The following is a 27,509-nucleotide window of genomic DNA, read 5'->3' on the forward strand; positions in this document are numbered from 1 at the left end:
CTCTCTGTTCTAGGTGCCTGTTGCCTAGAAAAGCTTTTCCCCAGGGTGGCTCTAGAACTGATTTCAAGCTGTAAGCATCCACCCTGCCACCCTGGATGTTCAAGTACTGAAAGATTTTCCTACGAGCTCAAAGTAGCCTCTGATCAGGTCCCTACCCCTCAAGTGTCCCCATCACACCCCAGGATACAACCTCATACCCGTAGACACAGCAGCAGGCCCCCAGGCACCTTCCCCAGTGTCAGGAGCTGCAACCATTCTCATCACTGGCCATGTTGCAGGGCTCATTAAAGATCCTGAATATCACTCTTGGGGGCTCTCATCAATTACCAGGGCTTCTAGCCTCTCCAGTCAGCTTATAAAGGCATGGATGAGAGTAAAAACTAAGAGAAGACTCACTCGATTCAAGGAGGAGCCCCCAACTGTAAACCCTTCTGCTGACATGGGAGAGACCAAACAAAGGGAACCTCAGGATGCTGATAAGTTTAAAAACAAAAGCAGGACAAAAACATACTGAGAACCTGTTAAACCACATCTAAGCAGGTGCCGCTCCCAGGTCAGATTCAAGAGCACTGAGATCCCTCCTCATAAACCATCCAGTTGCTTCCTTCTCTGGACAGAACGCACTTCTCAGGCAGGTCAGCCTCACTGAGGAGAAACACACCACAGCCAGAGACGTGAAGGACCAAATTCTCAGCAAGGCCCACGAGCAGCAGGAAATTTTAACAAAATTAAATTGAAATTAAACTCAATAAAAAAGTAAAGCATATAATTTTTTATAGTGATAAAACATATATAACATAAAATCTACCATTTTAACCAATTCTAAGAGTACGTTAAGTATCCTCCCATCACTGTGTAACCATCACCACTATACCATATAATTTATACAATTTTTAAAAATCAAAGTTTGGGTATAATTAATTTTCCCTTGAAGGTAGTCTCATGAAAAAAGTTTGTCTTTGTACAAGGAAGCTAAAATCCTCAACCCAATACAAATCTAGTTTTGCAGGGAAAATTCATCACAAGAATTAATGAAATCGGTGCCTTCAATTTTTAAGCAATTTTATGACAACACCAAGTTGTGTATATTGTTAAGAAAAATAAAAAGTTAAGAGTAAAAGGGCCAGATCCTCACTGGAACCTGTAGCTACATGTACTATTAAATTTAAATTTTCATTAAATTAATTGGAAAAGAAAAAGTGAAATTGTCACTATTTGCAGATGACATGATATTATATAGAGAAAACCCTAAAGACTCCATCAAAAAACTGTTAGAACTAATAAACAAAATCAGTAAAGTCAAGATCAATAAACAAAAAGCTGTTTCATTTCTATACACTAATAACGAACTATCAAAAAGAAAAAATAAAGAAAATAATCCTGTTTATAACTGCATCAAAAAGAATAAAATACCTAGAAATAAACTTAGCCAAGGAGGTAAAATGTATATTGAAAATGAGATGTTAATGAAAGAAACTGAAGACAATACATAAAAATAGAAAGATATTCCATGCTCATGGATTGGTAGAATCAACATTGTTAAAATGTCCATACTACCCAAAGCAATCTACAGATTCAAAGCAATCCTTATCAAAATTCCAATTGCATTTTTCACAGAAATAGAATACACAATCCTAAAATTTGTATGAAGCCACAAAAACCCTGATAGCCAAAGAAATCTTGAGAAAGAAGAACAAAGCTAAAGCCATCATGCTCCCTGATTTCAAACTATATTACAAAGCTGTGGTAATAAAAAAACAGTATAGTATTGGCACAAAAACAGACACATATATCAAGGGAACAGAATAGAGAGTTCAGAAATAAACCCACACATATATGGTCAATTAATTTATGGCAAAGGAGCCAAGAACATACAATGGAGAAAGAACAGTCTCTTTAACAAATGGAGCTGGGAAAACTAGACAGCCACATGCAAAAGAAGGAAACTAGAGCACTATTTTGCACCATACATAAAAATCAACTCAAAATGGATTAAAGATGAGTGTGGGGCATCCGGGTGACTCAGTCAGTGGGAGCGTCTGGCTCTTGGTTTCGGCTCAAGTCATGATCTCCTGAGTCGTGGGGGCCCAATCCCACGACTCAGGAGATCATGACCAATGCTCAGCGGGGAGTCAGCTTAAAGACACTTCCCCTCGGTCCCTCCCCCCACTTGTATGCACACTCTCTCCCACTCTCTAAAATAAAGAAGTCTTAAAAAAAAAAAAAAGACTTGAATGTAAGACCTGAAACCATAGAACTCTTAAAAGAAAACATAGGTAAGTTCCTTGCTATAGGTCTTAGCAATGATTTTTTGAATCTGACACCAAAAGCAAAAGCAATGAAAGCAAAAATAAATAAAGTGGGACTACATCATACTAAAAAGCTCTGCAGAGCAAAGGAACCCAGCAACCCAGCAACCCAGCAAAAGGTAACCTTATTGAATTTAAAAATGGCAGAAGATCTAAATAGACATTTTTCCAAAGAAGAGTTACAGATGGCCAACAGGCACATGGAAAGATGCTCAACATCATTAATCATCAGGGAAATACAAATCAAAACCAATGAGAAATCACCTCACACCTGTGAGAATGGCTATAATCAAAAAAGCAAGAAACAACAAGTGCTGGTGAGGATGTGGAGAAAAGAGAACCCTTGTGCACTTTTGGTGGGAATGTAATTTAGTGCAGTGCTCCCTTTGGCAGCACATATACTAAAATTGGAATATAATTTAGTGAAGCCACTATGGAAAACAGCATGGAGGTTCCTCAAAAAATTAAAAATAGAACTACCATATGATACAGCAATTCCACTTCTGGGTATTTATTCGAAAAAAATGAAAACACTAACTTGAAAAGATATCTGCACCACCCTGTTCATTGCAGGATTATTTACAACAGCCAAGAAGATATGGAAGCAACCTAAGTGTCCATCGATGGATGAATGGATAAAGAAATTGTGTCTGATACATACACACATAGTATTTTTCAGCCATAAAAAAAAGAAGGAAATCTTACCAGTTGCAACAATGTGGATGGACCTCGAGGGCATTATGCTAAGTGAAATACATCAGACAGAGAAAAACAACAAATACCATATGATCTCTCGTATGTGTAGAATCTAAAACAAACAAACACCAAACAAAAAACAAGCTCATAGATACAGAGAACATATTGGTCGTTGTCAGAGGTGGAGTGTGGGAGAGTGGGAGAAATGGGAGTCAAAAGGTAAAAATAAAAATTTAAATTTAAATACATAAATAAAATATAATTAAAAATTAAGTTAAAGGTGGCACTAGTCACATTTCAAGTGTTAGTAATCACACGTGGCTAGTAGTCTCCCTATTGGACAGTGCAGACATAGAACATTTCCATCATCACAGAAAGTTCTATTAGATAAACATTTCCATCATCACAGAAAGTTCTATTAGATAAACACTATAAGGAAGTCTAATGTTTCCACATTATTGGAGGCTACTCTGAATGACAACTTGTTTTTCATCCTCTTCCTCCATTCCTCATATCTGGATTTTCCCTCTCTAACCTTATCTTCCAAGGCAGATTACAGAATTGCTTTCCCATTTTTTCTGGAGAACTGTCCCAGAGGACTTCTGTTTGCTGCTGATGGCATCTCTTTATGGGTCTAATTACAGTCCCCTGTAAGCAAGGATAGAGATAACATACGTGTGTGTGTGTGTGTGTGTGTGTGTGTGTGTGTGTGTGTGTGTGTGTGTGTGATGTACAAAATTTAGGTATTTAGAGAATGGTGGTATTGCCTTGGTGTGGCAGCAGTGTAGGCCTTCTTCATCTGGAGGTACATTATGGAAGAACAGAGGCTAAGATGAGCCTCTAGCCACAATAAGCACAGGAAATCTGTCCAACTGCAATTTTAGGGTTTGTTCTTTGTTTTCTGTTTCTAATGTAGACTGCCATGTTGATGGGAGGGGTAAACATTTTGTACGCCTGGGTTGTATGAAATCTTGGGAAATGTTCTTTCTTTCAGTCAGGTTGGGACTCTAGCATTGGAAGCCCATGATGTTGTACACACCACAAAGAAAATCTCCCAAATTTACTAAGTGATCTTTGCTTCTTTAACACTACATTAAGATACTATAGGACACCGCTGATAGGTAGGGCCAGATGCCTGGGACACGTACAGCCAACTGAGGTTTAGGAATTGTAAAATAATGTTTAGGTGGTTAGCTAAATTCTCCCCTCAAATCTGGAATGGCAGGGGGTGGGCATGGCAAAAACATTTAGGAGAGTTAGGATATTGAGACATCGTAACTCTGACAACTGTCCAAATTGTTCTGATCACCTGTACCTGCTCCACCATAACTCAGAGTGACTCACACTTCGGCTGCTGCAGGAGACTAAAGCACAAACTGTGATGCCTAAAGTCTCTCCTACTAAATAGTGTGACATATTTTCTGGCTTTACCCAGCTCTCTGCCTATCCAGGCCAGCACCTCCATATGGAGCTATAGTTCTGGAGCACTGCAGTTTATAGAGCCCGGAATGTCTGCAAAGAAGGATTTTTGGAGCCTAGTACCTAAAGGGCAAAGCTGTGGGAGATACTTGCAGTAGCAACCCCCAGCTGTTAGTCAACAATGGGGGTTCAAGGGCAGGGGTGCATTTTGTTTAGTGCAAATCACATATGCTTTCTTGAAGCCAGAAGATATCAGTTTGAATATCATTTCTGCTCCTTAATACCTATTTGGGATCTTGAACAATTTACAGGACATCTCTGAGCTTCAACTTCTCTATCTATAAATTAAAAAAAAAATGTTTTAAAAGCTTCCTGTAAAGCACCAACTCATTATCTAGAAATTTGGCAATTAAAAGGAATAGGAAAAAGCATTTATCCTGCCTTTCCTGTATAAACTGTGTTTCAGGGTAGCTAGATAGCCTGAACTGAGGAAAGATTTTTAACAGAAAAAATCCAACTACTAAATGTGCAAGTAATGAAGTAAGTAGAAAATCATCATTTTATAGCCTCTAAGAAATAATGGTTTCAGACAAAGATCATCAATAGATGAATACCTCAATTGAACTTCAAATCAATCAAGCCTCTAAATCTAACTTAAAGTTTATTAAAAAATATGAGAGATGAAGATACAAGTAAATTATGATACCACAAGGGAGTAAACAGATTTGGGACAACTGACCCAGTTTCTGTACCAGTAAGGACAGGAAAAAAGGGGAAGGGCGATACAGGGGCACTGGTCTAGATCAACACCAGGAGAGATACAATGAATCAGTGTTGTGCGTGAACCATGTGGAGATCCAGATTCAGATAAGCCCATCACAGGAAGACATGTGCCCAGATTATACAATGGATACGAGGTGGTACCAGAGAATTCTCATTTTGCTGGGTGTGATGACACTGAGGTCATGTGAGAGCATGTCCGTAGTGCTTAGCGACATATATTCAATACGTAGGGGTGAAATGACATGATCTTTGGAACTTGCTTTAAAATACTTCAGTAAAATCAAAGGAAAAGAAAAAAGGAGGAGGAAAGGAGAGAAGAATAAAGGAAGTAAAGAAAAAAAAGAAAGTGAAGAAATGACTCAATAGAATGAATGAAGAAATTAAGCTTAAATAAGCTAAGAAAAGCACCTGGCATGAAGCCTGCTGCACGGTACTCGGTAGACGCTAGTTTCCTTTCCCCTTGGCAAGCCCACACCACTGTTCTGAATTCTGAAAGTTCTGAATATCTTCCTGGACTGCTATGTCTGCACTTACTAGAAACCCCAGGATATTTTAATGACGCTCCTCTTCCATTATGTGTTCTACACAAAATCAGGATGGAAGGAATCCAATTTAATTTTTGTTCTTTAATGAAGCCAGAAAAGGAAATATTTCATTATTCAAGTACAATGAAAAGACAACCAAAGCCAAAATGGTAGTAATAGAGATAGTATGCTATACTATTCACATTCAAGGAACTAACATTTGTGTTTCTAATAATTGCAACTTAAGGGTCCGTGGCCGGTGGGTATTTGTAATTTTGCTGAAAAGTAAATTTAGATTGCCTGTATTTTCAAGAAAAGCATCAAATTTAGTCAGAAGCTTACTAGCAAGTTATTTTATTTGTGATATAAATTACATATTCAAAAGAGCTAGTTTTAATTTTATCATTTTATTTACAATTAATCTACGTTAAAATCATCCCACGTAACTTCAAATCCTCACATCATGCAAATCAAACAGGCCTTTTGCAGAAGATAAAAATTCTGAATACTTCAAGCTCGACCCAGTGGGAACCGACTCCATTGGTTTTCAGGTAAGTGGGTTATTATTTAAAACAACAGTTCCATGTGCATTTCCTGTGAAGCCACCACTCCCTCTCCAGTGGAGTCAAACGCTTCCAGAGCGGGAACTTTTAGCACTTGTAATGAATCCCCAAAACCCAGAACATCTGAACTAAGAATCCCTGCTTCTTATTTGTGTTCTCCGTCCACTGAAATTCATTTTTCTCTCTCTCGTGTTCACAGAGTATTTTACAGCTTTTATAGGACATAACATCAAACCTCATCTACTTGTGTTATACAGTTAATTGTGGACTTTTGCTCCTCCATTAGGTTTCATACTCCCTGAGGCAGTGCCTTGTAGTTAATCATGTGTTAGGTTGAATGACTTGAATTTGGTTCCTAAGCCCTTTGCAGGCATTGGATACTGCAAACCTGAAGAATGGGGTCCATTCCAAACACACAAATGACAGTAAGGAGTCACTGTGCTAACAAAGTGAGAAACCCTGGGATCCATTTTCCAGCATTATTCTCATGTTTTCCAAGCTGTCCTCATCAGCAGCCATCAAAGCCACCAGTCCCTGTGGGCTACCTGAACCAGTCGGTACTGTCAGACAAGGCAAATATCTGAATCACCTGGTGCAGAAAGAGTATGATGCCATCGTGCTGGTCTTGAAACAGGCAAAGCAAAACTCTGCAGCTTCCTAAATGGTGCTCTATTAAAAGACCAATATTTTTTCATTTTTCTTCCCTTCTTGACAATCTTTTCCCACCATCATTAACAGTTCTGATCTTTCAATTTTCACTAGTTTTATTTTGAAAAGGCTGATAAGTGATATTTTTTTCAATGTATTTTAACCCTCATGGTTGAATGACCTTATTTACTCAAAAATGATTTTTAGCCATTTCTATACATGTACATTTATCACTTTTAGTCTTAAATTTAGAGACTTCTATGAGTTTGCTTATACCTCTTTGCAAAAGGAGAACCGTTGCAATGAGAAGTACCTCAATGCAATGAGAAGCTTAAGCTTCATATTCTTAACAAAATGCTTTTCTCTGAGCCTATAACAGACATAAGTGTGGCTAAAATGTACTATTTAAAGAGAAGATACAATAAGTTGTATGTAAAGACATTAAGAATCTGCTTAATTAAATGGATATGCCTGCCTTACACTAACATACACTTCATGTCTACAGTAGTATTTAATATTGTCCTTTGCCCTTCTGCTTTTGTTTCTTTCAGGAACAATTTAGGACTACTGGCATAAATGGAGTTAAAATTTAACTGTTAAACAGACTTGCATTTCAGCAGCTCGAGGAACATAACTGATGAGCTCAGGTTTGTTATATTTTCAATAGCACCCAAAAGGTACAACTAGAAAAAAACTCAGGTCTGTCATTCCCTTTCCTCTAGGAATAGATAAATTTTCCTTCCTCTGACCCATGGCATGATGTGTGGCTTATTATTAATATTATTTTCAAACCAGAACTCTAGTGATACTCAAACAAGAATCAAATTTTTTCATAAGTACATAGCAATCAAAAAGAGTATTTTTCAACCCTGTCACCTCATATCCAATAACAAGAAAAGGGAAAGAAGCACAGAATCTAAAAATTAAACTGGGTGCTAGACTTCAAATCTTACAAGCATCCTCTAGTTTCAGTCTAGCTCTCTTAATATAGCCAAGATTTTTGTTTAGTTGATTTATTTATGTATTTTTTAATGAGAAGAAAAAAAAGATTCTCTACCAGAAGCCATAAAAATCTCTCAGATGGTAAAACAGATAGCCCTAAAAGTTTTTGCCTAAATTCATACACATACCTAAAATAAAACTGGCCCATTCATCTCACTACGGTCCTTTGAAAGAGAAGTCATTTGAAAATACAGCCTAGTAGTTCGATGCTGCACTGCCTCTAATTAAGTGCAGACTAGGGAAAAATATTCTTAGTTCAACCCATGGCAGGGGGCAGAAATTTCTCTCTTTGCAATTCAAGATTATTTTAAAGACAGACCATTTCTTTTCCAATATCTCCATCAAAAAGAGCTGTTAAGAACTGTCTCCCAACCATCCAACCCCAAGAGCACGAAGCTACCCAGTATTCACCCCATATGCTTGGCTTTGAAGTGTGAAGCTGGGACGTCCCACTGGACTCTTCAGCCACCATCAAAGCCATCTCATTACGCCCAGCGCTGAGAGTTGAAGCACGGGGCCCTAACCGCTCCAACACAAACACTGCATTAACAAAGCAACCACAATATTCCTCCCCCACATGGCTAGAACTTGAAGAAATTTTTACCATATGTACACATGCACAAGATACGAAAATTTATTATGCTAGAACATCATTGAGAAATACATTAAACATGCTGACTAGAGCTGGATGTTATTCTAAGGGACTGAAAAAAAATAAAATGCAGCTGATCTTTATGATGAAAGAACAGAAACATCAGGCTGAAAAACAAGATCAAGTACAATTCCTAAATTGTATTTCTACTGACACATTCTGTTGCCTGTTCTTTCTTGAAGTAGCAGAAAACAATTTGGGGGGGAAACAAAACTCTATGGCACATCTCTGGATGCTACTGTTTACTCTGCCAAGTTCATTTCTAAAGGACAAATAAGCTTACAAATAATGACACACTGATAAAAGCATCTATGATTCAAAATGAAGAGGACTTACTAAGAAAAAATAATTCCACTTGTGTCTCTGAGTTGTCAATTTATCATTGGCATGGCGGTAAAAAATAAAGTGCAAAGAAAAAACTTGTTACATGCTATGGAAATGAGGTAATCAAGAAATGAGGGTAAACACTTGATTGGTTTTCATGTAAAAACTAATCTGTCAAAATATTTTAAAATATTTGTACCTAATGACTCCATTCCTTTAGAGAAATTCTTGCATTTGTACACAAGAAAGACTATTCAAGAATGTTCACTGCTGCATTATTTGTAGTAGGGAAAAATGAGAAATAATCTGAATGTCCACAAATAGAGAAATAAGTAAAATGTGATATATTCATACCATGATATTATATAGCAATTAAAAGGAATAAACTGGAACTATATGTAATACCATGGATAGATTTCCAAGATATCTTGCTGAATAAAAAAGTTCTATCTTGATCGCATTTATATTACAAACACACGCAAGCAATATTATATTGGGTTTATGAGTATATACATACATATATGTAAACAAAAGCATGGAGAAATTCATGAGTGAATTCAGAGTGCACATAATATCCTCACACCATAACCTGGCAGGGGGTGGTCAGGGAACCAGGAACGGGGATGATGGTCAGAGGTGAACTTTAACCTTACATGGAACACTTGAAATGTTGAAAAAGAAAATTAATATAAAGTCCTAGGCAAGGTCTAATAAATAAAAAGTTGTGAGGATCCTTCATTCTGCTGCTGTCTTGATGCAAAAACATGAGTAAGTTTCTTAGTATTTCTACATCTGGGGCGCCTGGGTGGCTCAGTTGGTTAAGCAACTGCCTTCGGCTCAGGTCATGATCCTGGAGTCCCGGGATCGAGTCCTGCATCGGGCTCCCTGCTCGGCAGGGAGTCTGCTTCTCCCTCTGACCCTCCCCCCTCTCATGTGCTCTCTCTCTCTCTCTCACTCTCTCAAATAAATAAATAAAATCTTTAAAAAAAAATTTCCACGTCTGTTTTTCAGCTATAGAATGAAAAAATTCATCTATCTTCTATCTTTATTATAAACATTAAGAATTACATGCCTCTAAACTCTTCATATATCATATACTTTCATGGAGAAATAGGTATCCATGAAAATATATAGTATATTAATAGTTTTGGGGTACATTTTATACATTTTTTCACATCCAAGAATCCAAGAATTTTGTTATTTCCTTGTATATGACATATACTTTCATAGAGACGTGTATATACAAAAGCTTGTTATTCCCATGTAGGGCATATGCTAAGATAATTATCACTTTGTGCAGACAGGATATCACTCATTTAAAGAATTATACTTTCCTGAGTGACCTAGCATATGTTACTTATGCTGTATTCAGTAATATGAAATAGGCACTGAATATTATTTTGCAAAGAAGAAGCTGTCTGCTATAGAGCTTAGAATTTTAGAGCTGAAAGCACTTTACAGATCTCCTTCTCAAGAGGTTTTCAAACATCTTGTCCTGCAATCCTTTTTCTCAAAACGCACCCTATTTGGAATCCTGCTAACACAAAAGGGAGACCAGGGATCCGTTCCCTTTATGGTGGAGGGCAATCGCCTGGGTCCCCACTGCTCAGCACCCTGCTCCACCATGCCACAGAGAATCACTGCAAACAGTGACAGCTATACTTACGGGTGGGAAGCAGTGTACCAGAACCTTTACATACAGGCATTATTTCTCATAATCCTCCTGGCAGGATGATATTATTCCCCACTGAATAGAGCAAAACCAAAAAAGGACTATAAAAGAGACTAAAAAATTTTCCTAACATCAGCTGGCAAATAAGTAGCAGATCTGAAATTTGAACTCAGATTTATTCAGCTCCAAAATCCCTATTCTGACCACTTATGATTTGGCTTTCCTGTCTAGCCACCCAATGTGATATAATCTTTTAGTTCATGCTGATTAAAAATATACGGCACATATACATACAGATGTAATGTGTACATGGGATAGAATTGGGCCTGTCCCTTCCTTATGATTCTCCCTCTTAGTAAGGACTTCTCGCTCTCTTTCAGGGGGCTGTGGAAAAGCTGGGGCTGCCCCAAAGAAGAGTTCAGATGGGACACAGCAAAGCCTTGGGAATGGCTCCGCCAGAAGGAATACTTCTGCGGGCCAATATATCATCACGTAATTTGCCTTTAATATAAAGCCCACTCCCCACAACAGCAAAGAGTTAATTTGGCTCTCCCACCCAACTGGAGCTCCCCAAATGGCAAACAAACTGAGTGAGTTTGGTTTCCTTGTGCGTGTCTGGATCCCACACATCTTCCTGGCCACTGACCACTGACCACGCTCAACAACCTCTCAGTCATCGCAAGCCTAGCTGTAACTCTCACCACGTGCCCCCCTAATAGGTCCACTTCTCCCAGTGCCCTTCCCACGGTCCCTCTGCTCTTTGCCACCTCGCACCTCTTTAAAACTCCTTTGGGGGAAAAGTGTTTCCTGCTCACTACTGACACTTCTTCTACATGGAGAGAGTTCTGCTGGTCTTGCTGGCCAGCAGAGTTTTACGAGTTAAACTGTGCCCCACCCCAAATCCATATGTTGAAGTCATAGCCCCAGGACATCAGACTATGAATTTGGGAATAGGGTCATTGTAGATAAAATTAGTTAAGATGAGGTCATATACAGGAGTAGGTTGGGGTCCTAATCCAATATCACTGGTGTCCTCATAAGAGAGACATTTGGGGGGCACCGAGGTGTCTCAGTCGGTTAAGTGTCTGCCTCTTGGTTTCAGCTCAGGTCATGATCTCAGGGTCGTGAGATCAAGCCCCGTGTTCAGGCTCTGGGCTCAGCTGAGTGTCTACTGGAGATTCTCTCTCTCTCTCCCTCCCCCTGTGCTTTCACTCTCCGTCCCCCCTGTTCCCTGTGCTCTCACTCTCTCTCTCTCTAAAATAAATAAATAAAATCTTTTAAAAGAGAGAGAGAGAAATTTGGACATAGACAATATATGGGGAAATGACATGTGAACATGAAGAGGGCCATCTAAAAGCCAAAATGAAATAGATCCTACCCTCACGGCCCCCAGAAGGAACCAACCCTGCTGATACCTGGATCTCAGACTTCTAGCCTTCAGAGCTGTGAGATAACAAATTTTTGTTGTTTAAACCACCTGGTGTGTGGCACTTTGTTACTGAAGCCCTAGGAAATAAACATTGGCCTTGCTCCTCCTAAATTTCATTCCCTGACGGGGAATTTGGAAGAGAAGCTGTGTTTGTATAGGCATACCCTTTCTCCTTCTTCCTTCTTAGGAGCTAGCTGTCAGCAGGAAGCACATATTATGGTCCACTCCTCCTTGCCAAAAGCTTTCCAGGGGCAGGCCTGTGCTGTCCAGTGCTGCCTGTGACTGGCTGGATGAGTCTGTCTGATTCTCTGGTTGAGTAAGCTCAGCGGTGTTAGTTTCATCAGTATTAAAGTTAGTATTTCCTGGGCGCCTGGGTGGTCAGTCAGATAAGTGTGTGCCTTCAGCTCAGGTCATAATCCCGGGGTCCTGGGATCGAGTCCTACATTGGGCTCCCTGCTGAGCAGGGAGCCTGCTTCTCCTTCTCCCCTTGCTCCTCCCCCCCTGCTCATGCTCGCTCTCTCTCTGTGTCAAATAAATAAATAAAATCTTTAAAAAAAATAAAAGTTACTATTTCCATTTCTCATCTGCCTTTCTTTACTGACAAACTGGTTCAAAATTTGGGAAAGGAAAGAGTGTACTATTTATAACGAACACCCTCTGTTCAAACCTGCACCCCAGTCATCTTCTTCTGGGCAGGGAGTGAGGTGGCCTCCTCCCTTGTCTTTTCTACTGCAATGGTATAAACTCCGTGCACTGCTTCTCCCAGGCCTCTCCTTTAAGTTGTCAAAAATTCAAACATGAACACTGACTGCTACTTCCTTTTTTTATTTTTTCTTTGAGAGGGAGGGGGAGGAGTGGCAGAGAGAGAAAGAGAGAGAATCTTTTTTTTTTTTAAGATTTTTATTTATTTGTCAGAGAGACAGAGCACAAGCAGGGGGAGCAGCAGAGGGAGAGGGAGAAGCGGGCTCCTCACTGAGCAAGGAGCCCAATGTGGGACTCGATCCCAGGATCCTGGGATCATGACCTGAGCCGAAGGCAGACGCTTAACGACTGAGCCACCCAGGCATCCAGAAAGAGAGAGAATCTTAAGCAGACTCCACGTCCAGTGTGGAGCCTGATGTGGGGTTCCATCTCACGACCCTGAGATCATGACCTGAGCCAAAATCAAGAGTCGGAGGCTTAACCAACTGGGCCACCCAAGTAAACCCTGACTGCTACTTCCTCACTCCCACTATAAAAATTCGATACCCCTCAAGGTAGCAAATAACTCAGTTTGTCCAAGAAATAGTCATGCATAGTCTATGGGGGAAAGAAGCACACAAAAATTAATATCTCAAAATATTATCTTACTGTATGTTTTTAGTTAGCTAAAATTGGGCAATGAGTTTTTTAATATATCAATTTTAGTAGTCAAACAACCAATGATAATTGATCTAATTAAAACCATGTTATAACCATATGTTGTTGTCATTACTATTATCACATGCTCTGGGTCTCCTGAAGCAGCACACCCTCACTTAACCAATGGAGAGCAGGTAGACAGGCTGGTAGATCCAGGAGAGTGTGGACAGACTTGGGTTTATGTAGCGCACTTTACAGGCCCATCAGTGTCACTAGCATCACTATGTCATTTCTTCAGAATTTTCTAATCCTAGTGACTTTGACATTGGGAGTATTAAAAATGCTAGGAAGCAGGGATAAAAAAGAAAAGGAACTCAGGAAAAGAACTGCCAAAGTCAGGGGGCATCTGGGTGGCTCAGTCAGTTGAGCATCTGACTCCTGATTTCAGCTCAGGTCATGATCTCAGGGTCATGAGATCAAGCCCCGAGTCGGGCTCCGTGTTCAATGTGGAGTCTGCTTGTCCCTTTCCCCCTGCTCCTCCCCCCACTCACACACATGCGCGCGCTCTCTCTCTCTCTCTCTCTCATATTAATTAATTAATTAATTAAATCTTAAAAAAAGAAAAAGAATTGCCAAGATCCAGGGACCTGGGCTCAAAAAGTTAGCTTTGATGTCAGTGGCCTGCTATAAATCCCTTATTAGGTTCACATTCTCTGAAACACCATCAGCAATCACATAAAATCAATCTCTGGGTACTATAAATAACTACTCAAAACCAGAAAACCTAGAGCCCTTAAACTCTGAGAGCCCCCCAGGGCTGCCTTTACTAGTAAGTAGTGAATGTTAATATCTCCCACAATGACCCATGACTTCATCATAAGTATTCTGAGACCCTTTAGAGGTAGGGTGGGAGGCCTCCCAATTTTTAACTATAAATCTTCTAAGTAACTTCTAGATTAGGGAAGAATTATAAAAAGTATGCAGTTAGGCAGCAAAGATTTCATGCACTCCAACCAATCATCCCAAGATTCTTATAATATAGTCATTTTTGGTCAATATTTGCAATAAATCCTATTCAATATGCATCAAGAGTAAAACAGGGAAGGAGGGAGAGCCAATACAAAGGTGTGTTATCAAGCTAGTCATCATTGTGAGCAACTGGGGCTTGGCCTTGCTGGAATGGGCCTCAGAATTGTCCACCTCAAGGACAAAAGATGAGAGTATACATCTCAGAGTATACAAATCAGGTCCCTCCATTGGTCATGGCTTGCCCCATGGGGTAACTTGTTTGGACTTCAGGTTACCGCAGAGTCAAAGCAAAAGAAAAGCGTGCCACTTTTTTCAAGTATGGTTGGGTTCATCCGTAATTGCTGTGGAAGAACAGATTAGTTTATTCCACTTCTCCCATTTGGCCTTATCCTTCCCTCATTAGTACCTCTGTTTACATTAGTAGATATAATCCTGTCACATTTATTAAACCTGTAGTAATATGCATTTATGAACAACCTGGTAACTCTCCTTTGTAGTTAAAATGTACTAAATCAATCTTAATATTTTAAGTACTTTCCTAATGCACAATCCCTTGTTTTTTCAGTTTTCTTAAAATACAGTGCCAATATCCTCAAAATTCTCAACTAAATGCTATGTCCTAAAACTATGTTAACATATGCTCGTAAAATCAACCACTGTTTTTATGCTATGGCAATGAGGGCATTGCTGATGGTGGAGAGAATTATATCAGAACCCAGCATCTAAATTGACTAATCTCAACCAAATCCAGGGCTGTTTTATAAGACAATCTCCATAGCAACTAGAGAATCGGGGTAGAAAATTCTTGAAGTGGAAAGTTGTGCCTGATTTGCCAGATCAGCCCATGTTTTGACAATCTGTAATAAGGTAATCAAAGGGTCTCAAGACTATCACACAAGTGTTGACATCGTGTGAATCTGTCATGGCACGTGTCCTCCAAGTCATAAAAATACTCAAAAAAAATCTAACAAGGCTGATATTTCTAATCAAATTCATTAATGTTTTATATATTTTGAGGTAAATCAAAAAATAAAAATCAATCATGTAGGAGCTATTTCTTTATTCACGTAACTTACTTAGCTAGCACTTTATCTTTCCAGTCTTCTAAATAATGTCCATTTATATGGCATTGTACAAACATTATTTCATCTGATTAATGACATAAAACAAAAAGCAGGTTTCCACATCATTTATAAAATTCATAGCTATTGTCCAGACTTTTAAAGCTGAATGTTATGAGCCTACATGTTAGGTAAGCCCACTGTCATTGACAAATCATTGGGAGAACTTGCCTGAGCACCTTCTGCCCGGACCCCTCCCCCACATTTTCACTCAATCCTTCTCATGAAGATTTATGTGTGAATGGGAAACAGGGTCATGTTTCAGAAACACTGGCTCCCACATGTAAAAACACTGAGTAAGGAAGAAGGGAAAAACATACAGGAAGCAGTATGGCCCACAGCAATCCTTCAGAGAAAAATGCTTATTAAAAAATTTATAAAAACCCAGAAACTGAGACTAAATATATTCAATATTGAGTTAGACATCAGACAAAAGAATATGTTCCTGTAAACTTACCACTGATTCCAAATTAGGTGAATTAAGTGTTCTTGAATGATCCAAATTAATTAAAAATCATCAAGAAGAATTACAGAAGTAGGGACTTCCAAGTAAAATGAGAGTATGGATCCTTATGTTTACTTTCACTGCTTCCCAAAATCCCAGGAAAAAGATGGGAAAGGGATACTTTTTAAAAGCAAGGACTCAAACAAATGGAAGCGAAATGGAGGAAGAGGCAACAGCACTGGAACTTGGAAAACATGTAAGAGTGGTAGGTGATTAAGCAGATGCAAAGCAGCAAGCGGAACAGCAGAGAAGCAACCTGACTTAGGCCACAGGCACTTGATAATGATCAGAAATGGCAGACTCACTTTGGAAGGGAAGATAAAGGCAAAGCTCAAAACAGGGAAGCTGGTGGCAAGTCTGTTTAAGCAGCAGTTAGATGCTACCCGTCCTCCACATAGACAGGCAAGTGCCCTGTCCCCACCCTGGCAGAAGACACAAGAGGCATCTGGCACCAAGGCATCTGGGCTGGGGAATACTGGACACAGCTGAGGGTAGGGATGAGTAATGAAGAGCTATGAGAATATTTACAAACTAAATGCTGAGACTCTACCAGCCCTTGTCTACAATTCATTTCCTAAAACATGGACAGCTGTGTCTACCCTCCAGGCTGAAGACTGGAAGATCCTTCTACAAGGAACTTGAACAGCCCAAGAGGAAAGACAAAAAAAATACTGACATAGGGGTTCCCCAAAGAAATGATCTAGTCAGATGAGTCTACAGTTGACAAACTCCACCTATATACTGAGAATATCCATTCAGTCTCTTAGTGTCCACTCTTAAGAGTAAGCAGCCAACCAAGAATCATCAGACATCCAAGGAAAGCCTTTAAAACAAACAAGCAACCTGGGGGTGAGGGTGAGGGTAGGGGTTGAAAAACAGACATAATACAGGAAGAAGAAAATATTAAAAATTATCCATTGATACTGCATTCATGAAACATGGCCAGAATGTCATTTCAAATAATAAGATAAAATCCACTCAGAGAGTATATGAAAGCATTTGGAAACTAATATAGAAGAAATAAAAGACTTACTGAAGGCTTGGCATATAGAGGAAATTTGCCAGAAAGTATTATAAAAATATAAAGTGATGGGGAAAAGAGAGAAAATAAGGGTCGAGAACCAGTACAAGAGTTCCAATATCCAAATAACGGAGCTTCCAGAAAGAACTGAGAAAATGGAAGAAATCATCAGTGAGATAATTCAAGCGTTGTCTGGCACAGAGGAACAAGAGTGTCAAGGATTCAAAGGGCCTAACACATCTCCAGCCTAATAAATGAAAACAGACCCATACAAAGGCACATCACAGAAATTTCAGAACACTAGGAACAAAGTGAAGATCTTACAAGCTTCCAGAGAGAAATGACAGATCACATACAAAGATTAGGACTCATAATGGCTTTAGAGATTTCAATAGTAACATAAAAATAAGAATTCAATAATACACTGTCTTCAAAATAAAGGAATTATTATTTCTAACCTAGAATTTTACACCTAGCCAAACTAACAAGTGTGATGATAGAATAACAGCATTTTCAGACATGAAAGGTCTCAAAAATATACTCCCCCCTTTTTAAAGGAAGCGAGTAGACGATATGTTCCCCTAAAACAAGGACGTAAACTAAGGGGGACAAAAAAGAGAAGATATGAGATTTAGGAACCAGTATATCCAACATGGAGAGAGGTGCAGGGAACACCCAGGATGACAGTTAAGGGAGATTCCATGATGACAGTTATCTTCAACAAATTGAGGGCAACCAGTACTAATTGGAACAGGTCAGAGAGGTCTAGAAGATGGTTCTTTAAGAAGGGAATGTTCTATCTAAATGCATGGAGAGATGCTATTATTAACAGACAGGGTGGGGTTAAACCATTGATCAGTATATTAAAAACTAAGTAAACAATCAAAATGATAATTATCAATTCCAGCCAAAAGAAAAAGTTGTGCAGAAAGGGTAAAATAGAAACAACATTCTAAATGCTTCATTGTGAATAATGTTTACATAGTTATAATAACGTAACCACTAAATATTTATCCAAATTTTGATATAACTGCATGGAAAGAGGGAGAATTGGGAAGAGTGTGTGTGTGTGTGTGTGTGTGTGTGTATGTTGGGGGTCAGGGGTGGGTGGTGAAAGGAAGCTAAATTTTCACCTTCTGCAGGAAGAAGTCAATAGACAATGCCTAAAACTGAAAAATCAAGAAGCACCAATATGAGTTGGTATTTAGATACCTGGAGTTGAATCCTAAATGATAAGACAAGAGAGTTGAAAGCACTTGGTTCTGGCGAGAAGGAAATTAAAGTGATAGGGAAAAGGGAGTTATGTAGGTACTTAGAGTTTTGGGAACAAACAGTCAACTTTCAGCCACATGTGTGTATCATTTGGATAATAACAGAGGAAAAAGGAGGAAAGGAAGGAGGAAAGAGGAGAGAGAGGTAAGGACACAGGGAGGAAGGGGAAAAGGGAGGAAAGAAAAAATTTTAAGAGACATAATACAGATAAAAATGAAAGACAGCCTAACAGATCAAATGTTTTTATTGAGAAGGAAAACCAAAGTCCAAACATTTTTGGAAAAGTGTAAGCTTTAATAGATCTCTGTGTCTCCTAGCTCTGAATTTTATATCTAATTGCCAAATGGTGGCATATAAAAAAATATTCACGCTCTTTCCCTCCAAATCCCCTTTTTTCCATCATTTGTAAGTGATGACACTTTCATACCACTGCTTTGTTCCCACGCCCCACCCCCCAACATCCTATGGGTTCTCTCCATTCTCTCCACTTTATTATCTAGGGCACCATCACCTTTCCAAACTGGTCTGTCTACTTCCTGTCCATCCTCTAACAGGCAGGCAGAATAAGCTTTCTAAAATTCAAAGCCATTCACACCACTATCTTGCTTAAAACTCTTCCATGGTTCTCACTGCCTTTAGGATAGGTTTAAACTCCTTAATCTGGCATATAGGACTTCATGCTCTGACCTCTAACTACCTCTGAAGCTTCATTTTTTTAACATGCTCAGGAATGCCTCTCATTCCACCCCATCTCTAAGTTCCAGCCTGCCAAACTGAAGGCCTTTGCAGGTCCTCAAACCCAGGGTGCTCTCACATCTGAGCCCCCACATTGCTGTGCCCTTTATCCTAAAAGTTCTTCAAAGAAAATTATATGCAAAAGTATGTGTAAGTGTTTGTGCCTATGTATGCATACATGCATAAAACTTGCAAATGATTTTGACACTATTTATAAGGCCCCCGAACACCAATTTTGGACCCCACTTTAAGAACCCATTCCTTGGGCGCCTGGGTGGCTCAGATGGTTAGGCAGCTGCCTTCGGCTCGGGTCATGATCCTGGGGTCCTGGGATCGAGTCCTGCATCGGGCTCCCTGCTCCTTGGGGAGCTTGCTTCTCCCTCTGCCTCTGCCTCTCTCTCTCTGTGTCTCTCATGAATAAATAAAATCTTAAAAAAAAAAAAAAGAACCCATTCCTTAAGTTATAAGCAAGCTTACAGCTGCTATAAAAGTTCTGAAATACATCATTCAGAATATTTGCATATAAAGCATACATGAATTACACATATCAATATTAGCTATTTTTCATGTCACTGGAATGTTCTCCATTGCCCTTCCTCCCAAAGAAAGTTGGTTAAATGATTATCCTAAAGTTGGTTTCATGAGAAGAGGTAACCTTAAATGAAAACATCCCTTCACTGTTTTGAGAACAGTAAGATCCTAGAATTTGAATACTTCTACCTCATAAGAATGCCTGAGCATGCTGTTACAACAACAACAACAACAACAAAAACTTAAAAAAATTGGATGATATTAGATGAACAGCTGTGTAAAAAGGGGAATGTAAAAATAAAAACTGCATGTTGCAGCATCAAAATAGTAACCATATACAGTATATGACTGTTTTTAATCAGATGAAGATTGGAGCTATTACATTTCAAATCAAATGTTATAAATTAGTTCAAGAATGCAGCTGAGCTCTCATTTAATTAGAAATGTCCATGTTTAAATCATGAGGTACAGTAGCTGCCAATGAAGCAAAAGGGCAAGGGAAGGGAGAAATACCGTGTCCAGACCCTCCGATTGTCAACTGTCTCCTACACAGGATGAACATCTGGGGGTGGACTAGTCCTGATGTAATGAAGAACTTCATGTACTAGCTAATTTGAGATTTAATGTAATTGAACATAATTGTTTTGAAGACAATTAAAATCATTATTCTGGTCTGGACAATTCTGAACTCTTCATTTTTGTGTGAAACGTATTTTCCCCCATGCTGAATTTTAACCCTTTCTTGGATAAAAAGTATGGCAAATTTTGGGCCAGGATTTCCCTGGGAAACAATCTTTAAATTGTCAGCTCACATTAAAATGCAGCACAAGCAGTAAGGTGCTCCTCTGGAAACAAGTCTCTTTTCCTATTGCTAGTACTTGGTGTAGCTCAGCTTAGCCAGAGTCCAAATCTACATCCCACATGTTAGACAATTCAGCATTAAATAAAAATGAGGCAACATCATACAGGGATTTCTGAGGTCATACAGAGAAGAATGCAATTATCCTAAGGCGGACTTTCCCCCAAAGGTTATGAGCCTCTGCATCTTGTAATTAACCACCGTGCAGCTAGACAGTCCAGGCAAAAGGTCTTTCTTTTCTCCCAATTTGCCTAATTCAAAAACACCTCAAGTGACATAGCTCAAATTTTCCAAATTAAATTCACCCCTGAGGCTGAAATCAAGCACGTGACAGTTCGGTTCCAAAGCAAATCTTAAAGAGAGTTGTGCATAGGAAAAGAAAAAAAAAAATCAGAGGAAAAAGGGGTAGGAGTTAACATTTAAGTGGTTTTTCAACCTCATCATTACCCCTGCTCAAGAAAATAGAACACAGATGGGCAAAACACACCCGGAAGAGTTCTGCCTGGAAGAGTCTAAGGAACTCATTAGAAACTACTGTTTTTTCTCATGATCTATGGTGAATCTGTAAGGGACAAAATGGTTGATTTGCCCCATCCCAGGGCATTTAGAGTTCCACAGTGTTGTCGGGTGGAAATTGGAAAGATAGTCACAGAGACACAGTATGCACTGCAACCCATGAGAGCCTATTGTTGATGTAGTTCTCCGAGGTCAACTCTTACCAGGGAGTTGAGGAATGATTATATTATCACAAACTGTTCTGATTTGTGAAAAATGGTTTCCAATCAGGAATGACACACTACCCTCAACTTGCTCTTACTTCTGGCCACAGCTCCACACTCGTCCTGTGGGACATCAGAGAGAGGGTAAATGGGAAAGAGGTTCACTGCTTCCAGGCAAGAGTGGATCCCCTCTCAAACCTCCATAGTAATAGACTTAAAGGCCTCCAAGCTGGCAGCCAGAAGAGAATTGCCTTAAAATGTGAAATTGTAAACAACAATCACTAAACTTTCACTTGCATCTAAAGAAGCAGCTATAATTTTACTGTCCCACTTGCTGTTTTTCTTTTGCAATCTGTATAGGAGGTTATTTTTATCCAGATAAAAAAAAAAAAAGAAAAGATCCAACCATTTCCCTTCACCTCACCTCCCAATTGTCATAAAGTTTCACATTTCTGCCAGCTCTTTATTCCCAAAAGTGGAGGAATTATGCAATGTTCATCAGTCTTAAACAACTCTGTATTTTTTTTCAGTTGGTTACTTTAAATTTTTTCAATTTTATCAAATTAATCTGATAAAATTCCATGTTATTTTCAGAATGCTTTATGAATAATGAAATTAAAATATACACACATACATTTTTCTGAAGCATAAGTATTTGATTTTGCTCTTGTTCAGTAATTAGATTTCTTCCATTGAATCATTAATCTAAGTACTTGTTATGGACAACTATACTACTACGACTCTGAGTTTTCATTAGTGCAATATGGCCATTTTAGCAATAGAGATAAACAACAAAGAAGCAAATTTTACATCCTATGATTAACATTCAAGATAATCTGTCCTATGTTTGCTGGAAGTTATCAGTCCACTCTCTGCTCTCCAAACAAATAGGCCTTTTGAAAGAAGACACTCTGCTAAGTTGAAATCAGGTTTATTTGAAAATATCTTGAACCCTTTACTAAGCAATATTAAGATGATATAGGCTTTTCTTTAAACAATTATGATCCTTCCAATTCAAGTTGTCCAATTAAGCCTGACAACATCCCTATGAGACATGGAGTTCATTTCATTTCAACTCATGAACTAAAGATTTCAGGGTCCCAACCCAAAACACAACTGCTTGGTTTATTTCATTCCATGCCAACTTATCAGTGAAATCAAGGTTGATTTCAATACTATTACTTCACAGGTTAAAACTAGAAAAGGTTTCCTTAACCACATAAGATTTGGGATCATCATCTTCAGTGAAAGAATATTATTAAATCTTGGACCCCAAGGTTCATTTTAATAAAGAGGAAATGGGAAATGTTTGAGATATACATGTTCAGAAGAATAATGAAAAGACCTTTTGGGGTACACTCTCTTGAGTATTCAGATTTATACAGGAAATCAATGATTAAAGAGCATTCAGGTCTACCTGAAGCTCACCCTTCATCAAAAGATAGATAAACAAAGAAACCAAAATCTTACCTAATTCATTAATAGAAGCCGATATTGTAATGACTGATTTGATGGAGTCTTGATCAGAAAATGAAAATATATTGAGCATTGATGCTTCAGGTTATTTCTGCCCTGTAAAGAAAACACATACATGCAAGAATTTTTTTTCTGTGATGAAATCTTAATAATTTATTTCTTCTGATACAATTAAACTTAGCTTGATAGAAAAATTCTGGGATTTGACCTCTGAAGTGACATTGACTAATCATGAAATTCACCAGTAGTAACGTCTACTTCTTAGAGCATTACTATATCACCAGATAGTTATAACTAGATCTGTTATCTAGTTAGAACAGTTCAGAGGCTCCATTCGGAGGCTAGCCTTTGGTGTTTATGACAGATCGTCTCTTGGACTTGCTACTGGGCTTGCCAACGTTCTCTCAACTCAGTCTAAGATGGTAGCCTCTTCTTTCAATCGCCAAATCACACCACTCTAAATTCTGGTCCTTCTCAATCTCATCCTCTAGGCTTTGTCAATTTTTCCTTCCAAAACCCACAAATCAAACTGCCTGGATCAAAATCTGACATCTGGAAAAGCTAAGATAGGCCAATTAGTGCCTGAAGCACAGGTTCCTGGGATGTATGCACCTGTTAGAAACTGTTCTGTCTCCACCATCTCCTTTTCAGAGGCCACCAACAGCCTTCAGATGTTAACGACTTCCAGCTTTTGGTGGCTTGTGACTCATTTGACTGTGTAACCTGGAGGAGAAAGCTGCCATACACTTGTATGGCAGCCGCACATTACCCCAAAGTTATTTTTAAAGTTTACAAGCCTGGTTCAGCCTCCTTAAAAGTCCCCCTTAAGCCTACAAAAGCAAATTCAAAGCAAAGGACAAAAGTTTTCAGGCAGTAATTAAACCGTTAGCTATGCTATTATACCTTTGCCGCCCTGTCCCCTGGCAGCCTAACAATTAATCTTTTCAGAAGAGAGGAAAAATGAGTTACACACAGGAACTATAGAGCTTACAGCAGCCCTACGCTATTAATTTTAATAACATGAAAAGATAAACATATGTCACTCACTCATAGCCAAATAAGCATCTACAGAGCCCTGCCCTGGTGTACATCTAAAATTTATAACTCAGGTTCCTTTACCTAAGACATTTTTAGGCTATTTAAATATTTTCACATTGCTTAATCAGAAGAAATATGGGTGTATAATTTTATTCCACTCATTTAAAAATAAATGTATTTAAAATATTTGTAAAACGACAGGTCATTTTCTTAGCTAGTGCCACCTTCTTTCATTTTTAAAACCATGAAAGATGAAGCAAGAACAAGATTATACAACCTCTTATTTTATGTATTTTTTCAACATACTCTAGCTCCTGGAAGAAAAGAGATGATTTTATTTTTTCATCCTAAATCTTCTTCTGAAAATCTTTTATTCTCAGTTTCATATGATACAATTGAATCAAATGCTAAAAGAATGAAACACTCTCTCCTGCAATTTCTTAAGCATGCATCTAGAAAAAAATTACTGCTGGCAGGAGGAACTGTCAGTATGAATCTCAGCAGAAGTAAATTGTTTGGTATTTGTAATGGAGTATAATAGCTATAATTCCACTTGAGTTGCTGCCACTAATAAGCTGATAAAAACTGTGAGTTGAGACCCAGGTGTCCATCAGTCTATGGCTTCCACAAATGTCCCTGCACACGCACTTAATCACAGAGACAGGTAACCCAATCTCTTTAGAAGTACTGTGTCTGACAATGAGGGGCCCAAGCTGGCTCTTCCCACAAAGAGAATGCAAAAGCACAGCTGCTTACTGACTCCAGAGGAGCTTTCTTATCAGCAATTACCAGGAATTTTCTTAGACATTTCCAGCTCCTGCAGAGGTGTAAGACAGTAACTTAAATGTGCTCACCATTAGAAATGGGCTAGGTGAAAACACTTCTTTCTCATGAAAAGTAGTCACCAGATCAAAACTGACTCAGAAATTAAAATGTACTGTCTCACGTGCTTCAGGATTGTGACCCTAATGCTCACCTGTTGCCAAAAAGTTGATTTAATAACAAAGCATTTCTACTTAAATGATTAGAAGTCCGAATACACTGTGTTTTGTGTGTGTGTGAAGGCAAAAACAACTGGAATCCAGAACTGTGTGTCATCACATGAACATTTTAACAAGAGTAAAATAAAGAGTAATATCTCTCATTGGAAATACTGGCCCAGGGAGTAAAGAGGCTTGAGGTCCAGTCTTCTGATTTGCTGACTGATCTTACACACATCACTTAAATGCAATTGCCTACAAGTTTTTATATGGAGAAAATGGAGTAGAAATAATAATGTTGTAATGAAAGCATGGGCTTTGTTGGCAGGAGAGCTTTGAAAAGTAGCTGGTATTTGGCAAGTTTATTTTTTATTTAACCTGTTGAATAAAAAGCATAATGTACAATTATGCTCATTCTATTAATGATCAAATAAATGGCCCATGTGGGAAACATTAAACCTTTATGTAAATATATCGTCCTCAGGAGCCTGAACTCCTGAACAATGCTCATCTCAGACACTCACTCTCCAATGTGAATAGGTGCACTGCTGAGCTTACGCAGGCTTTTGGAAGAGCACATGTGCACATATGAGCAACTGTTCTATCTCAGTATCCCGGAGTCCTGCCCCAGAACTAGGAGGAAAGTCTTAGAAGAAGGAAGAGTGTTCTATAGCACTGTCTGCAGAGTAAAAAAACTACTGTACTCATACATATTCGCTTCAATTGTCTGTTGTTCCTACCATTTTTTTCATGAAGAGCTGCCTGTGCTATGTTCTCAACAATGTATTTTCTTCTGGCTTCTGAAATATTTAGAAAACAAGCAGCCAAACGGAGCCCCAGGGAAGAAGACATGGTGATTTTTCTAGAATAGAAGAAAATTATTGTTCATTTTGTTTTCTATGGCTCATTCATATTTTCATGTTCATTAACCATAAAAAAATTATAGTTTTTGGAAACCAGTCATAATATGAACACTTCACTATTTTATTCCTGGAGAACACCTAAAGGAAAAAATCCTCAGATTGAGTCAACCAAGAAACCATGTGTATGCGGTCATGCACATATGAACCTACAAACATAGTAACAATACTAGAAAATATAGGGCAAGTTACTCAGCCTGAATTGTCACGTAAATGAAAACATTTGTTAAAGTATTTTATTCCCTTTTAAACACCAATTTCCTTAGATTATCCCCATTTTCAAGGTCTATACTACTTAAAAAATAAGCTTGATCCTCTTGTTAAATGAGACTAGGGAAATGTAGAAAAGGGAAATGAAGAAGATTCTTATAAAAACTACTTTTCTGGCAAAAAGAAAAGTTATCTCTATGCGCCATTTATAGGCAATATGTGAACAAATAAAAGGGACTCATTTGGGTGCTGTAAGATACCAGGTGTTTAGACAACTATTTGACTAAATTCGTCTCACACATTAATCCCCAAAGTTCCTTTATGAGTGTAAAATCTTTTCACAGGACTCTCTTCCTTGAATTAAAATCTGACGTATATTCTATAACGAATCAATAATTACAAAAACGTGACTGATGCCCTTTTGTTGAAGGTGGATTAATTACAAAATTATTCCCCTTTTCAAGATCAGGCTTGAATATAACTAAATATGGCCCTCACGAATTCATTCAACAAATTATTTCATAAAGGTTATCTTGTATCAGGCAATGTTCTCAGGGTGAGGAATACCGCAGTGAATGTTGTCCAAGTTTGAAACAAACGTTAAGCTTATGAGTTTAAGCTAAACTGTGCTCTGGTGCAAATAACAGTACAGGCGATGCATAAATGCTCTGGCTTCTGTTCACCAGGATTTTCATTGGCCTAATCGTCCTAACCCAGAGGGAATGCAGGGCTCCGTGGCAAGTTTAGGTTTGTAAGCAACTTTTCATATCCTGACCATCATCTCATGACTGAAAATTCATTAAAATATGGTCATTAGGTTTTTGTAGACGTTAATAACATCGTTGTAATAAAGCAGCTCAGACCTCTCTCGTTTCTATGTAAACAAAAAATTGCTTTACACAAGGGGTGTGGGCGTCTTCTGGCTTTCATTTGTTTTCAGTGTGTTTATGTAGCTTAATTGTCTCATCAGGCACTTTCCCAACATAATTATGCTTTTTAACAAATGGTGTTTATGGCAACCCCTAACAGTGCAAAAGAAAGGATTAGTTTCATCCTCTCATTCCACATTTTGATTCCCTGTGGACAGTTAAATCACACAAAGATGGTGTTAGAAAAATCTACCTTCACAGCAAAAGCTGAAATTAGCGGCCACCAGGCTTTTGGAGAGCAGTCAGGCTTGTTAGCAAAAAGGGTAAGTGTTTCCCTGCCTCTTCCACTTACAAAGTAACCCAGAGCCACCTCGCAAACATTCAGCGGTTTGGAAGAATGCGCTCCTAGTCCGCCCATCCCTCCAATCACAATCCGATTACTTCCGGCCATAAACCAAAAAGCTGCCTCCCCATGGGGAGGAACCAGCAGGGCCAACGCCCAGTGGAGCAGTTCGCGACAGTTCCGCCAGATCACCTGCCTCCCGGCGCACGCACCGCCGTTAGCGCTTTTAGGGCCGCAAAAAGGCTCGCCGAGGGGGCGGTAGCGCGTGCTGAGGTGGGAACCCGCCGCTGGGACGCCCTGCGAGGCCCCGCCCCGGTTCCGGTGTGGAGTGGCTCTGGGCCACGTGGGCAGAAAGCTAACCCGAGGGACTCGGCGCGGGCCTTAGGGCAGTCCCCCGCTGCTCCGCGAGGGCCGCCGGGAGCAGCGTCTGCGGGCCGCGGGGCCCGGGAGCGAAGGACGGCCGCGGCAGAGCCGCCCGGGACCCGCTCTCGAGCCAGCGCCGGCGCTCGCGGACGCATC

General features: G+C 39.2%; 1 protein-coding gene across 1 annotated transcript in view; it reads right to left on the minus strand.

Annotated features, from left to right (window-relative positions):
- The window catches only part of FTCDNL1 (formiminotransferase cyclodeaminase N-terminal like), a 92,691-nt gene extending 65,403 nt beyond the window's left edge, over window positions 1–27,288 (minus strand). Inside the window, 3 exon segments of the mRNA XM_027588066.1 lie at window positions 22,625–22,726; window positions 25,389–25,510; window positions 27,000–27,288. Coding sequence (XP_027443867.1) covers window positions 22,625–22,726; window positions 25,389–25,510; window positions 27,000–27,028 — 253 coding nt within the window. The 5' untranslated portion in view covers window positions 27,029–27,288.
- Window positions 27,289–27,509: the final 221 nt, after the last annotated feature.

The sequence above is a fragment of the Zalophus californianus genome, chromosome 3 (genome assembly GCF_009762305.2).
Source record: "Zalophus californianus isolate mZalCal1 chromosome 3, mZalCal1.pri.v2, whole genome shotgun sequence".
Lineage (NCBI taxonomy): Eukaryota > Metazoa > Chordata > Mammalia > Carnivora > Otariidae > Zalophus > Zalophus californianus.